The 12,864-nt window shown below is 38.0% G+C and overlaps 1 protein-coding gene across 3 annotated transcripts; it reads right to left on the bottom strand.

Moving 5' to 3' along the window:
- Positions 1 to 1,155: 1,155 nt before the first annotated feature.
- LOC147868545 (uncharacterized) lies at positions 1,156 to 10,069 on the bottom strand. Of its 3 annotated transcripts, none has more exons than XM_087320681.1 (14): positions 9,880 to 10,069; positions 9,360 to 9,471; positions 8,342 to 8,403; positions 8,168 to 8,255; positions 7,292 to 7,353; positions 7,091 to 7,178; positions 6,175 to 6,630; positions 5,487 to 5,957; positions 5,114 to 5,248; positions 4,814 to 4,906; positions 4,646 to 4,732; positions 3,264 to 3,411; positions 2,380 to 2,428; positions 1,156 to 2,246 (listed from the first exon to the last, which is right to left on the bottom strand). In XM_087320681.1, exons 2-14 carry the CDS (start codon positions 9,456 to 9,458, stop codon positions 1,796 to 1,798), a joined length of 2,289 nt encoding a protein of 762 aa, XP_087176807.1. In that variant the 5' UTR covers positions 9,459 to 9,471; positions 9,880 to 10,069; the 3' UTR covers positions 1,156 to 1,795. The 3 variants fall into 3 exon arrangements, with proteins under 3 accessions (XP_087176807.1, XP_087176802.1, XP_087176813.1); XM_087320676.1 differs by having other exon boundaries at positions 2,380 to 2,443; XM_087320687.1 differs by lacking the exons at positions 1,156 to 2,246; positions 2,380 to 2,428 and adding an exon at positions 2,480 to 2,568.
- Positions 10,070 to 12,864: the final 2,795 nt, after the last annotated feature.

Below are 12,864 nucleotides of genomic sequence, written 5' to 3' on the forward strand. Positions count from 1 at the left end.
ATCGTCAAGTACTCAGTTCAAAAGAGGTATTGCAACACTTGGGATTGAAAAGTATGCAATGTTTTGTTTTTAATTAAATGATATTTTCATAGTTTTTCCACTACAAAAAGGATCACATTTTGTAGAAGTGAAAGCACTTTGCTACCAAAACAAAACAATACATGTAGGACTACTGTATTCATTTGCATATTTACCTCAATGCCCTTCATTTTCTAGAAAATGTACCCCTTTAGCGTTTAGGGTTTATGTAGTACACTAACTCTTTGCATGCTTCAGGGGAATGTAACCAAGAGCACATATGTGAAGCTCGTTTATCTAAAGATAGTGCCCAGTGTAACAAATGCACATATTGATTTCTTCTTCAACAGGCCAACCTCCACCTTTAACGAGCTTACTGAAGAAAATCATGGGATGATAGTGGCCTACATATATTGGTGGCATAGGATCTGTCATAATTCTATTTAGTATTCAACAATAACCACACAATTACTGAAGTAATTCCATCTTCCCAAGAGGAGCTCAAAAAAGAGAACATACATTGAGTCTGTAAGGCAGTACTGTTTAACCACCAAGCATAGCATTCAACAATATTACTTACAGACATCCATTTTTCCAAGAAAACCTCAAAAAGTGACCTGGGGCCTGTGACAGTACCATATATAGCCTCCATTTTATATTATTGGCACTACTATATTGGGGTCTGTAAGTGTTCCACAGTAAAGAGTAGTATTACTTCAGGCTTTCCACAGTAAACAGTCAAATTACTTCAGGCTTTCCATTTTCCCAAGAGCTTGAAAACTGACTATACTGTTTAGCCTGTGCTTAAGAGTTAACAGTAAAGAGTAGAATTATGTCAGAATTTTCATTTTTCCAAGAAGAGCTCGAAAAGTGACCAACGTATATTAGGGTCTCTTCATTCACACGATTTCTCACGATCCAATGAGATCAGTGTCATATTATCACCATCAAACTCCAATATTGTCTAAGCAGGAAAAATAATCACTTCATTCACAATATTTCTCCCGATCCAATGAGGTCAGTTTTGAATTATCACCGTCGAACTCCAATAGTGTCTAAGCTGGAAAATAATATATTAATCCAGCTCAAACTGTGTCCAATTAGGAAACCCATAAATATTTAGTCAATCAACCCAAATTAGGTTTAGTAGGAAGAAATATAAATTACTCCAAGTCACATTCACATAGGGATTTCGCGGCATATTAAAAAGTAAAGAGGCTCTAGATATCTTCTCTAAGAAAAAAAAACAAGATACAAGGTAAAATCAACGCATGGACAAGCATTTAGGACATTTTAGAAAGTGTCAACTCTCAGCACTAGAAATCCTTGATCATGCCTAGGACAAGTTTGGCAACCCCCAAACATGCACAAAAATGCTTGTACACTTTATCTTGTCTGAAGTGTAAACTCTCCTGCACTGAAAATCAGTACTGAGTGATTCCCAGCATTTTGCTCACGATCCCAGCTTCCAAAAAACGAAGATATATTCTGCAAGAAGCCAGCATTCCTCTGATGGATTCCTGATCATCCACCATAGTTTCATCTCTCCAATGTGGAGTGTGCCCAGAAAAACATATTTAGTCATTGTTTATACATCATACACAGAATCATCATCAATATGTAGAGAGCAATGAAGAGGCTTATAGTTGTCGACCTTCACAAGACACTGCTAGAATTGAAGGTTTCACAAACCAGTGACAAACCATAGATCACATCGTTGAAGCTTTTTCTTTTGGTCTTTGGCATTGAGCAGCATGAAGATGATTCCAGAAAAAAATCAGCCAAATGGATTGCCATTAGGATTCTCGGTATTAAAATGGAAGGAACCTTGTGGAAGAGGTTGTGCATCTGTTCCCAACTTGTTGCTGAACGATCCATGTGAACTATGAGGTTGTGATTGAAATAGAGGATCGGTACCAAACATATTGCCAAAGGATCCAGCTGAATGCTGTGATATAAGATGCTGCTGCTGACTAACATTGGGGTAGAATGAATCTGTATTCGCACTACTTCCACCAGGCATACCTAGTGAGCTATGATGCAAAGGAAATTGAGGAGGATTCCCTTCAACATTAGGACCTGACGCTCCATATGAACTATTCCGGAAAGACGTATATGGAGGTGAAACACTGCTTTGATTCTGGAAAAACATATATGGAGGTGAAACGCCACTTTGGTTTGGCATGCTCAAGAAGTTTGGTAGAGCTCTTGGATCCACACCTTGTTGCCTACATCATGCATGTAAAGCAATGTTAGCTAAGGTAATAGTTAGATGTTCTTTCCAATTCCTTGAACGCATATATATAGACCATATGAGTGATCCAACTGATAAATGCCACCTTGTAGAAACCAGAAACTTACATCATTTGGGGAAAGTTTGCCATTTGTTGGCCTTTAAAATTCGCAGTCACTGCATATACAAAAGCTAGACTTTACGCATCACGAATAAAAGTATGCGGATATAAATGAGCCAATATCCTTTCTAACCCACAAATAAATCAGAGGAGAAGCTAAGATCCCTTCTTACATTAATGCGTGAAGCAACTCGAACTACAATCACCCAAACATCACTGCTAGCCAATAGCTCAACATAACCACGCTAAAATTTTAACTAAGAAGTTTCATCTACCACATACAACATAAGATAGATATATATACCTCCAAATCAGCTCAACTACCACTTCCAACCACAGCATTCTTATAAGCTTATAATCAATATGTTCAACATAGATTGTGATAGAGAGGAAAACATTAACTTAAAATCTACCACTTAAAAGATACATATTTATATCTATTTCCAAGATAGTAAACACATCTATATAGCTCCACATCAGTTCAACTACCACTCCTATTTATCAATATAAGCAGTATGTTCATCTATCACTCATCAATCTGAGTAATGAGAGGGAAAACCAGCAAGAAGCGCACAATATTACATCACAGGCATTCTAACGCAAGAAGTACTTGATCACTTGAAACCCATCGACAATCTTCAAATGCCATTATCAAGTTTTCTCATGAGTGAGTGAATAAGTGAGTCTTCACATCCAGTGCAAGAAATATTATTATCAGAACATTTTCGAGAGTTGATGAATACGTCCACCCGTAGTTAACGCAGCTTGAGCTTCCCCAGCCCATGTTAAATTCAAGACTACATAGCAAGACACATTTTCCGGGCGAACAATAAAATTGCAAAAATGAAAGCAGAAGATTGCTGACGTTTTTAAGTGGTTTTTAGAAGATACCTGATGGTGGGTAGGATGTTTGTGGTTGAACTACTGCATTTGTCTGATTCCATAGGACACCATAACCATTAACTCCAGGCCCAGTCACTGGCATTGATGGAATACCAAAATTTGGAAGTGCTGCTTGCATTGAGGTCATACTGGGAAACTGCCACACCACAAGAATACCAAAATTATGTGTCAAGAAAAACTATGATATTAATTCATTAACAAGAAAAGCAGAATGTACATTCTCACATTATACACTGTTAGAACATTAATTCTAGAACCCAGAGATACAACTATCTAAAAGATTCTAGTTTTTAGACTAATGATGCAGAACAGTATCCAGGCTTGTTATATATGCATGTATGCAGGATTTAGAATACATCATATATTAGCATGTACCAGTAGGGATCGGCAACGGTTCGGTTTAGGCTTAGCCGGTTTGGCCTGATCCAAGCCAAACCGGCTAAGCCTAAACCGTTTACAGGATCTCAAACCTGAGCCGAGCCGGTTCACAAACCGGTTTAGGCTAAACCAGTTTATGCTAAACCGGTTTGTGAACCGGCTTGGTAAACGGCTTGTAAACCGGTTTCCAAACCGGTTTAGAAACCTCCGTCTCTCTCTCTCTCTCTCAGATGATCCCTCCCACTCTCTCTCACGTCTGTGGTCTCGACTCTCTCTCCCTCTCCCTCTCTCTCCCCTCTATGTAAATCCTCTCTCTCTCCCCTCTATGTAGTTCCTCTCTCTCTCTCTCTCTCTCTCACGTCTATGGTCTCGACTCTCCCTCCCTCTCTCTCTCTCCCCCCTCTATGTAGTCTCTCTCTCTCTCCCCTCTATGTAGTTCCTCTCTCTCTCTCTCTCTCTCTCCTTATATGTTGTCTCCCTCCCTCTCTCTCTCTCTCCTCGTTTGTGTAGTCTCTCTCTCTCTCTCTCCTTATATGTTGTCTCCCTCCCTCTCTCTCTCTCTCCTCGTTTGTGTAGTCTCTCTCTCTCTCTCTCCTTATATGTTGTCTCCCTCCCTCTGTCTCTCTCTCCTCGTCTATGTAGTTCTCCCTCCCTTACTCTCTCTCTCTTTCCCCTTGTCTGTTGTCTCTCTCCCCCTCTCTAAAGTTTATAAACAGCTTAAACGGTTTAGCCGGCTTAGCCGGCTTGAGCCGGTTTGGCGAGGCTCAAGCCAAGCCGAGCCGAGCTCAAACCGTTAAGGCAAGTTCAAGCCTAAACCGAGCCGAGCCGAGCCGCTAAGCCGCTAAGCCGTTTTCAAGCCAGCTAAGCCAAACGGTTTAGGCTTGAGCCGAGCCGTTGCCGATCCCTATGTACCAGTTCAACTTTACACGAGTGAATAGAATCATACATTCTATCTATCATAAGCAGTATCCATTAGAATTTAATATGAAGACCTGATCAGCTGATGCGCCTAATGGTGTATCACCAGGAATGTCAAATGGATTTCTTGATTTTTGAGGTTGACTGTAATTGCCCATACCCTGTACAAAATCCATTATGTGATATAGGTACTGCTGTCAGAAAGCTAAATTACTTTGGCAACATATAAGAGAGGAATTCACCATCACAGTTGATTCAGCCATTGATGAATACTGTGATACATAGGGGGGGGCAACTGAAAAGGGTAGGCTTGTTTGTGGTCTGCTGAAAAAATCCTGAATTTTTTTTAAAACAGCAATCCAAGTTACATAAGTTACAAAGATGCAACAAATAGAGAACACATACAGAAAGATGAAAATGGAAACTTTGACAGTTCCAAGGACTTTGAAAATGAAAAAGTATGAATCCTACACAGCTGACAACATCCCATCAATCTGAAACAAGAAAGGATATTATTAACGATGAAAATGAGCTTTTCTTACCTCAGGAAGCTCTTGTGTTGCAAACGATTTTGCTGCTGTTGAGTGTGTTGCTCCACTGCTAGAAGAGGCAACAGGTTCTGGCACTACTCCAGTTTGCATAGCTGGTGGAAGACTTGGAGGAAAAGCATCCCAAATCTGAGAGGCAAAAGTTAGAAAAACAAATTCAACCATCTTACCAGAATCCATAAGCCTGTTAATGCCTGTATCGATATTTACCAATTGTGTATGTCAGTGCTCATGTATGGGCACATATCATATATGTGTGTGCGCATGTACATACACACATATATGGTATAGGTATATAACAGGCATATATGTGTAAGTGCCTTCGTATCAATAAATACAACTACCATATATATAATTATGCAATTACCTGGGATCCTGCTGGTGGAATAGATGCAGCCATCAAAGGAGACCAGTTATTTGCATGCAGGTCAAGAGCTGGAGCCATAGGAGCTGCAGACCATTCAGTTGCCCATGGTGTATTTCCATTCATATCAGCTGTCGGTTTGTTAACACCTGAAGAGATGCCTGGAACAGATGGTGAAACACTAGTTGTTGTGAAGGAGAATGGTTGTTGTGGAGGTGAAACACTGGTTGTCGAGAATGTATCAAATGATGCCCAGCCAGTGCTACTTGATGAAGTGGCTGATGGCTGAGACACTGTGCTCAGCCCAAAAGGATCAGTCATCTCTGTAACTGCTGTTGTTGCTGGGGGGGTCGGTTCTGACAAAAAGTCAATTAAGCTTCTAGAGCTCTCTCTAGTCAAACTTGTAGGCCCCGCTGCCACACTGCCTTCAACAGAACTAAAACTACTTGAGGATCCAAATCTTTTACCTCCATTCTGTGGTGAAAAAGAGCAGTTGACAGTTGAGATATAATAGAAAGCAGTTCATCATAAGAAGTTATGTTTATATTAAAGTTTTCCAAAGTTCAAAGTGACCAAACTGAGAGCAAAAGCTTAGATCCATGAGAATTTTATAAATAAGTGAAAATGTACCGAGTTCAATTTAAAACACGTATGCACTTATTAGATGGGTCAAAGAAAAACAATTTTATACCTGACCAGAACGGGATTTTTCCGCATCTTGACCACCATTGGTTTGATTACCATGAACTTCCACTTGAAGATGTGGAATATTATCACCCAGAATTTCCTTCACAGGTATAACAGGTGGAGGACTTCCATACTCCCTATTTCCTTTCTCACTTGAAAACTTCTCAACCCTTCTATCGTAGTTATCTTCATAATGCTTTCTATCACGATACTCATTGTGAGGCCTTTCGTCATATCGGCGATGATCATTATTATTTCGGCCATATCTATTTTGTTCAGTTTCAAACCGAGCAGGGCTTCTCCTTTCATTATACTCAGATCTCCTGTCATCATGGCCCACATTTGAGCGCCGAGTCCCTGTTGGACGGGTATCATATCTTTCTTCATATGTAGGACTCCTGGAATCTGTCCGATAATTTGACCGTGATTCAGAGCGGCGACCATCATTTTCATAATCACCCTAGAAAATGAGAATATGATATTCAGATATTGACCACATTATAAATATAGCTATATATATTGACCACCATATATGATTTAGGCATCATCTGCAACCATTACAAATGCTTGAAACATAATAGTGGCAATGCAATCCCTCTATATATAATAGTAATGGAGTTGTTAGCCTAAACACTCATTTCTACCATCATTAACATGACAGACACAAATTAAGAGAATTGCTTTGGAAAATTCTGAAGAGACCTGGATGAGGATCAATTATAACAACCTCAAAATTGGCACTAGTATAACCATTCATTCATTTTGAAAATGCATCATATATAGTTTGGTCAAAATCAAATAGGCAAACCAATTCCTATATCGTTTCAAATATTCATTGGGAAAGTAAAAATGTCTCTACTGCTACTAATGCTGTCCAAACACAGTCAAAAAGAAAGAAAGTTTGTAGTTTTAAACAGTACCCCTCTCCCTTCAGCAGATGCCCTTTCTCCAAAAAAGCGTTTCTCAACGTAAACCATTTTAATGAACTCTCTTAACCTGTCTATATTGCTGCAAACAAACAGAACAACCCCAATGCAAATCTTCAGTAAAGCCAAACTTTCAGCGGGTAAAGTTGCAAAGCTGCAAAGCAGCAAAACAGAGTTTTTGATCAAGTAAATAACCTGCTATCTGGTAAAGGTTGGCGCTGGGAATCCCATCCCTTGAAATAAATTTCTCGTCCACGCTGTCATCAGTCAAAGCAGAATAGTCATGTTAAATAGCTATTTTAAGACATGCTCATAATTCACAACCACACATGCGTTTGCGTTGTTTGCTCAACCAAAACAATGTAGAGTCCTAATATGAGGTGAGCAACTAATAAGAAATTTGGAGATTTTCTGTACATATTTTTTGTTCCACTTGGTTGGAATGCAGAGAAGAAAAGGACACTCTATTATCCCAAGGCCTCTCCTAATCTCAATTTTATATTGAGCATGTCTATATGATTCAGCACCCACATCCAGTTTTTCTACCAGAATTCCACCCAAAAATCCGTCAGGGGTACACTGTTTGCTCAACCAAAACAATGTAGAGTCCTAATATGAGGTGAGCAACTAATAAGAAATTTGGAGATTTTCTGTACATATTTTTTGTTCCACTTGGTTGGAATGCAGAGAAGAAAAGGACACTCTATTATCCCAAGGCCTCTCCTAATCTCAATTTTATATTGAGCATGTCTATATGATTCAGCACCCACATCCAGTTTTTCTACCAGAATTCCACCCAAAAATCCGTCAGGGGTACACTGTCAAATCCTGAAGTCCCTCATAGTCTCATCTTTACATTCAACATATCTATAAGGATTCAAGGGCCCAGATAGTTTCATGGAACTATCAGTTTTTCTAACTATGTTCCCCCCCTGAATTCATTGGTATGCCAAGTCCCTGAAGTGCTAAAGGCATTCAAGCTCGATGGAGACATGATAGTCTACCCACAACTACACTATTCGACAAACAATTGAAGTAGTATTGCAAAATGCATCTGGTTATTATGTATACCTCATTACCACCATTCTCCAGATTGGCCACTTCTTCTGAATTGAACTTTGACATTGACACAGATTTTACACGATGCGTAAATTCTCGGCTGCAGCCAGTATATGCTGTCAGAGCTAAGCAGATATATAGGTAGATGTTACCTTTAACTAGCATTTACATGAAGAAAGCACTTACTGGATTCCACTGCATTGTGTACAAATAAAGGTAGAAAAGTTCAAGCACACATATTGAGGACCCTGCCAAACATGATCAACGAGATTCAGAGACATGTTCAGTAAGATATCCTTCTCATAAATGCCAAAAAATTGAATTTTACTTATTTAAAGTTGTGTCGCATCATCCTCAATACCTTCTGGATCGCCATTGCAGGCCTACTAGCTGAATTTTTTTCAGAAATTCCTATTTCAAGATCCTTTTCTTTGTTCCCACCAAATCTTAAATTTTCATTGTCCTCTTTCCAAATTAGAAATATCCAGGCATACCATTTGATAGTATGCAGAGGGTTAAGCCCCAATAAGAAAATGTGTCCACAATTTTCACATAGTAAATAACCAGTATGCAGAAAAAGTTCACCCCATTTACTCAAAAGCCTGGCTGAATATTGTGAGCATGCTGACCATCCCGTTTATAAAGCGAGCAAAATATTACAACATTATGTAATTTTCCCACTCAATGTTTATAAATTTGTGGTATTTTAACATAACCTCTTATCATTTGATATAAATAAAATCGTCTCCTACTAAATTGTTATACTAACTTACGATTTATTATTTCATAATACATTCTTAGAGTTTTCTATTATTTCATTCAGGCAATGGATCACTTTCCCCGACAGAATTATTTTTCCAACCCTTTCTATGGCTTTTTAATCCCATTTCTGCTGTCTGGAAAGTTTTTAATCGCTTTTCTGAAGCCCTATCTAAATAGCCTTCTTTTATCAAATTTCTGCAGCCCTAACTAAAAGCCCTCTCTTTATCAAATTTCTGAAAACCTAATAAAAAATCTGCTTTCATCAAATTTCTGCAACCCTAACAAAAAGTCCTCTTCGTCACATTTCTACAACCCTAACTGAAGGACCTCACTTCACTTTTTCTTGCAACTCTAACAGAGACCACTCAAAATTTCACATTTGATGTTCTACTTTACGAAGTAAAGTTACCAAGGTAGTGAGAGAGGATATATGACAGCATACCAGGCTGTTACAGTTGATGCATCTTCGATTTGGTGTCTTCTTTAGCAGATTCCTTACTGCCTTCTCGTTTTTTTCATCCATTTTCAGTCTAGTCGCCATGCTTCTGAGCTCTCTGAAGGTGCAGCAGCAGAGATCGAGAAATCAATCAAAGTTAAGGAAATAGGAAGAGGAGAAGGGGGAACGGGGAACGGGAAGAGAAAAGCATCATCAGAGATTCAACTTCTTCTACTGCGCCAAGAAAAGTTTGAAATGGAAAAACAACGTGAATACATAGTAATCAAAACTATGAATTCAAAGAAAAAGAAAATACAAACAGAGAGGCATGGATCTTATCCGCAGAGAAACTGAGAAGCTTAGATATAGAGAAATAACGGGGGTGAATTCAAAGCAAAAGCAACACAAAAGAAAAGAGAAAAGAGACTTTATACGTAATCGACCATTTATGCAGACAGACAGACAGAGGGGGAGAAGAAATGAAAGATAATACACAGAAAGACGGCAAGAGGATGTCGAAACTCACCTGACGAAAAACGTTTGATGATCAGTTGGAGATCTGCAGAGAACGAGAAGGAAGAGACGTTTTCAGATGCCAAAAGAAAAAACGGAGAAGTCTCGGAAACCCCTTGATTATCCGAACTGTGGAACCCTAAGTTTTCGAACAGAGAAACCTTAATTCTTCGAAGAAGAAGAAGAAGAAGGAGCTCCAGCTCCAGGAAGAACAGGAGAGAGAGAGAGAGATGAAAAATAATCATAATAAACATAATAATAAAGAAGCCGGTAATTATTTTTAATTTACCGCCACGTGTCGGAAACTATTTAATCCCCATTAGATACCTTCCACTTTTTTTCCCTCTCTCTCTCTCTCTCTCTGTCTCTTGTCTTTCAATGGTTTTGTTCTTTTTTTATATGTTGTGTGGGCATGGATCCCCTCCATCTTATGTATCCATCCATCACTCATCTCCATGTTTCTATTTGTATTTCTGTGCATATATGGATTATTGCGCGCTCTATGTGTGTGCAGTTTATTGTGTATCAATATGAAGCATTGTTTGTTGTATGTTCGTATGTATGTCTGTTTGTCTATGTAGATGCATTGATTCTTTGTGTGTATGGTGTTTCGAATCGTAGGCATATTACCATGTTGCATTTAGCATTCATGCGAACATCACCTTACGTATAATATAATTCTTCTTCTACATATATTCCTTGGAACTAAGTACGGTAGGAAACATCACATTAGAGAAGAGCTACGTTGGATAGGTCATATATTCAAGCATAGAGACAACAATTATCATATCTGATATATCACGTAGCTTCACAAAGCATACGTAACAATCGGCAACAGTTTGGTTTGAACCGAACCGAACCGCGAAACCGCAGTTTAACAGCTTAACGATTTCAACGGTTCGGTTCGGTTCAGGCTTAGGTTTTTATTAACGGTTCGGTTCGGTTCAGGCTTAGGTTTTTATTAACGGTTCGGTTTCAACAGTCAAAAACCGCAGTTTAAACGGTTTAACGGTTTTTAATTTTAATTTTAATTTTTAAAAATTTAAAGAGTTTTTTAAAAAATCTAAAATTTGTTTTTAAACAATATTTTCATTTTCAGACCTTGTTCTCACATTTTAGGAACATCTTAAAAATTTTAAAATTTTAAAAAAATGAAATCTTATAAATTTAAAACAATTGAAAACCGAAACCGAACCACAAAACCGCAGTTTTACAGTTTAATGGTTTAATGGTTTGAAAAATGTTTCATGGTTCGGTTTAACGGTTTCGTGGTTCGGTTCAGGTTTCAAAAAAATTAAACGGTTCCATTCCAAACTGGTTCGGTTTGGACCCTCTCAAACCGAACCGTTGCCGATTGTTAAGCATACGCATGCTTTGTTCAAATTTTGTCCACTCTCTATATGCAAATAAGTGTTGACTAGTGTAGTCTTGGGTATTTGTAACAGATTTCCCATGTTCCCACATGCAAATGGGTAACATGGATGAAGTAAATGAAGGGATGGAAGTACAAATGTTTGTCTACATAAACACTACAAACTTCGAGAATAAGTTCATTCAGAACTTTGTGGCGATATGTGTCCCACGTTTGAATAATGTCCTAACAAAAATGTTGGCCAACAATGAACACAAAAATGGTATGAAATACAAGTTGCGAACTATACAGTCTAGACTCTACATAAGCTCTCACAAGAGAGTACTAATGCAATCAAATGTTTTTTGTCGTTGTTTGTATAAGGCCACTCTAACCATGGGGAAATGTGTATTGAATGAAGCAATACAAATAGAAAGGTTTCTTATAGGAGGTAACTATGCCTTCCGAGGCATAGACAAACATTAGTTTTGGTGTGTACGACCCCCTTATGTTAGTGCACAAAGAATGCATTTATACTTTAGGTTTTAAGCCCTTGAGATACAATCACGCTTACAAAAAATAATAACATGCCAATGTGAATAGTGAGCCTTTACACCAAACATTGAATTGAATTAACGATTTTTGCTTGTGCGCAAAGAATGTATTTATACTTTAGAGTTTTAACTCATAGAGATGCATTCACACTTAGAAAATAAGTAATAGCTGGCCAAAGTGGACAAATTGTGTCCACATCCAACATTGAATTCAATAAACAATTTCAATAGCAATGTAGTGGCCCATGGAGGTCAAGGGAAAAAAATGCAATAATAAGATAAAATTCGAAAAATCTAAGCGATGCCAAGAGAATTTCACAAATGTATTTTTTCATTTGAGATTTATGCATGCATGTACATGCATTTAGAGATGGTAATGGTGGCAATGTGAGTGAGCACTAGAATTGAAACAATATCTTAGAGTTCAATTTTAATACTTATTTCGATTGTGGTCTTTCCTTCAACACGTTTAGAGATGAGTCCAAAAGGTAGGTGATGTTCTTTGACCCCATTTAGAGATGGGGCCAATTTTAATACTTCAAGCGCTCTTTCCTTTGCACTTGAAATGAAAGAATATCCCCCAGTCCAATCTTAAGACTACGAATATTACCACTTTTTCCTCTGAACTGCAAGATAATGAAAGAATACAAATTTTTTGTCGTGCATGCACTTAAAGAGCCATGGTAATGTTATAGGAGCAATGAGTATTATTTCAAATATTTATCTTATTATAAATCTTTCTATCCTCGAGCTTTGACCTTTATTAACTCTTAGCTATGAGTATATGGAAATGTATCAAGAGTAATTAAAGAATCCCTTTCATTGCACATTTTGCATGTCGTTTTGCTACTTATCATTCCTTCAATGTTGCTTTACACTTACTTATAGATAACTTGATAGAATAGATTGTTTGGGGATTTATGTGAACAACACCATGTTCAATACATATGAAGGTATCATTGGTGTTCAATGACATCAGAAAGGTTGCATACTCTAAAAGTTCCCATGATAATAAATTTACGATCACAATTATGACCCTGTCAAGAATCTCAACTTGTGTATGTGACGTAACACAAATCATGGACATGTATTC

The sequence above is a fragment of the Azolla caroliniana genome, unplaced genomic scaffold (genome assembly GCF_043228905.1).
Source record: "Azolla caroliniana isolate FFs.n. ecotype wild unplaced genomic scaffold, voAzoCaro1.0.p SCAF_1, whole genome shotgun sequence".
Taxonomy (NCBI): Eukaryota; Viridiplantae; Streptophyta; class Polypodiopsida; order Salviniales; family Salviniaceae; genus Azolla; species Azolla caroliniana.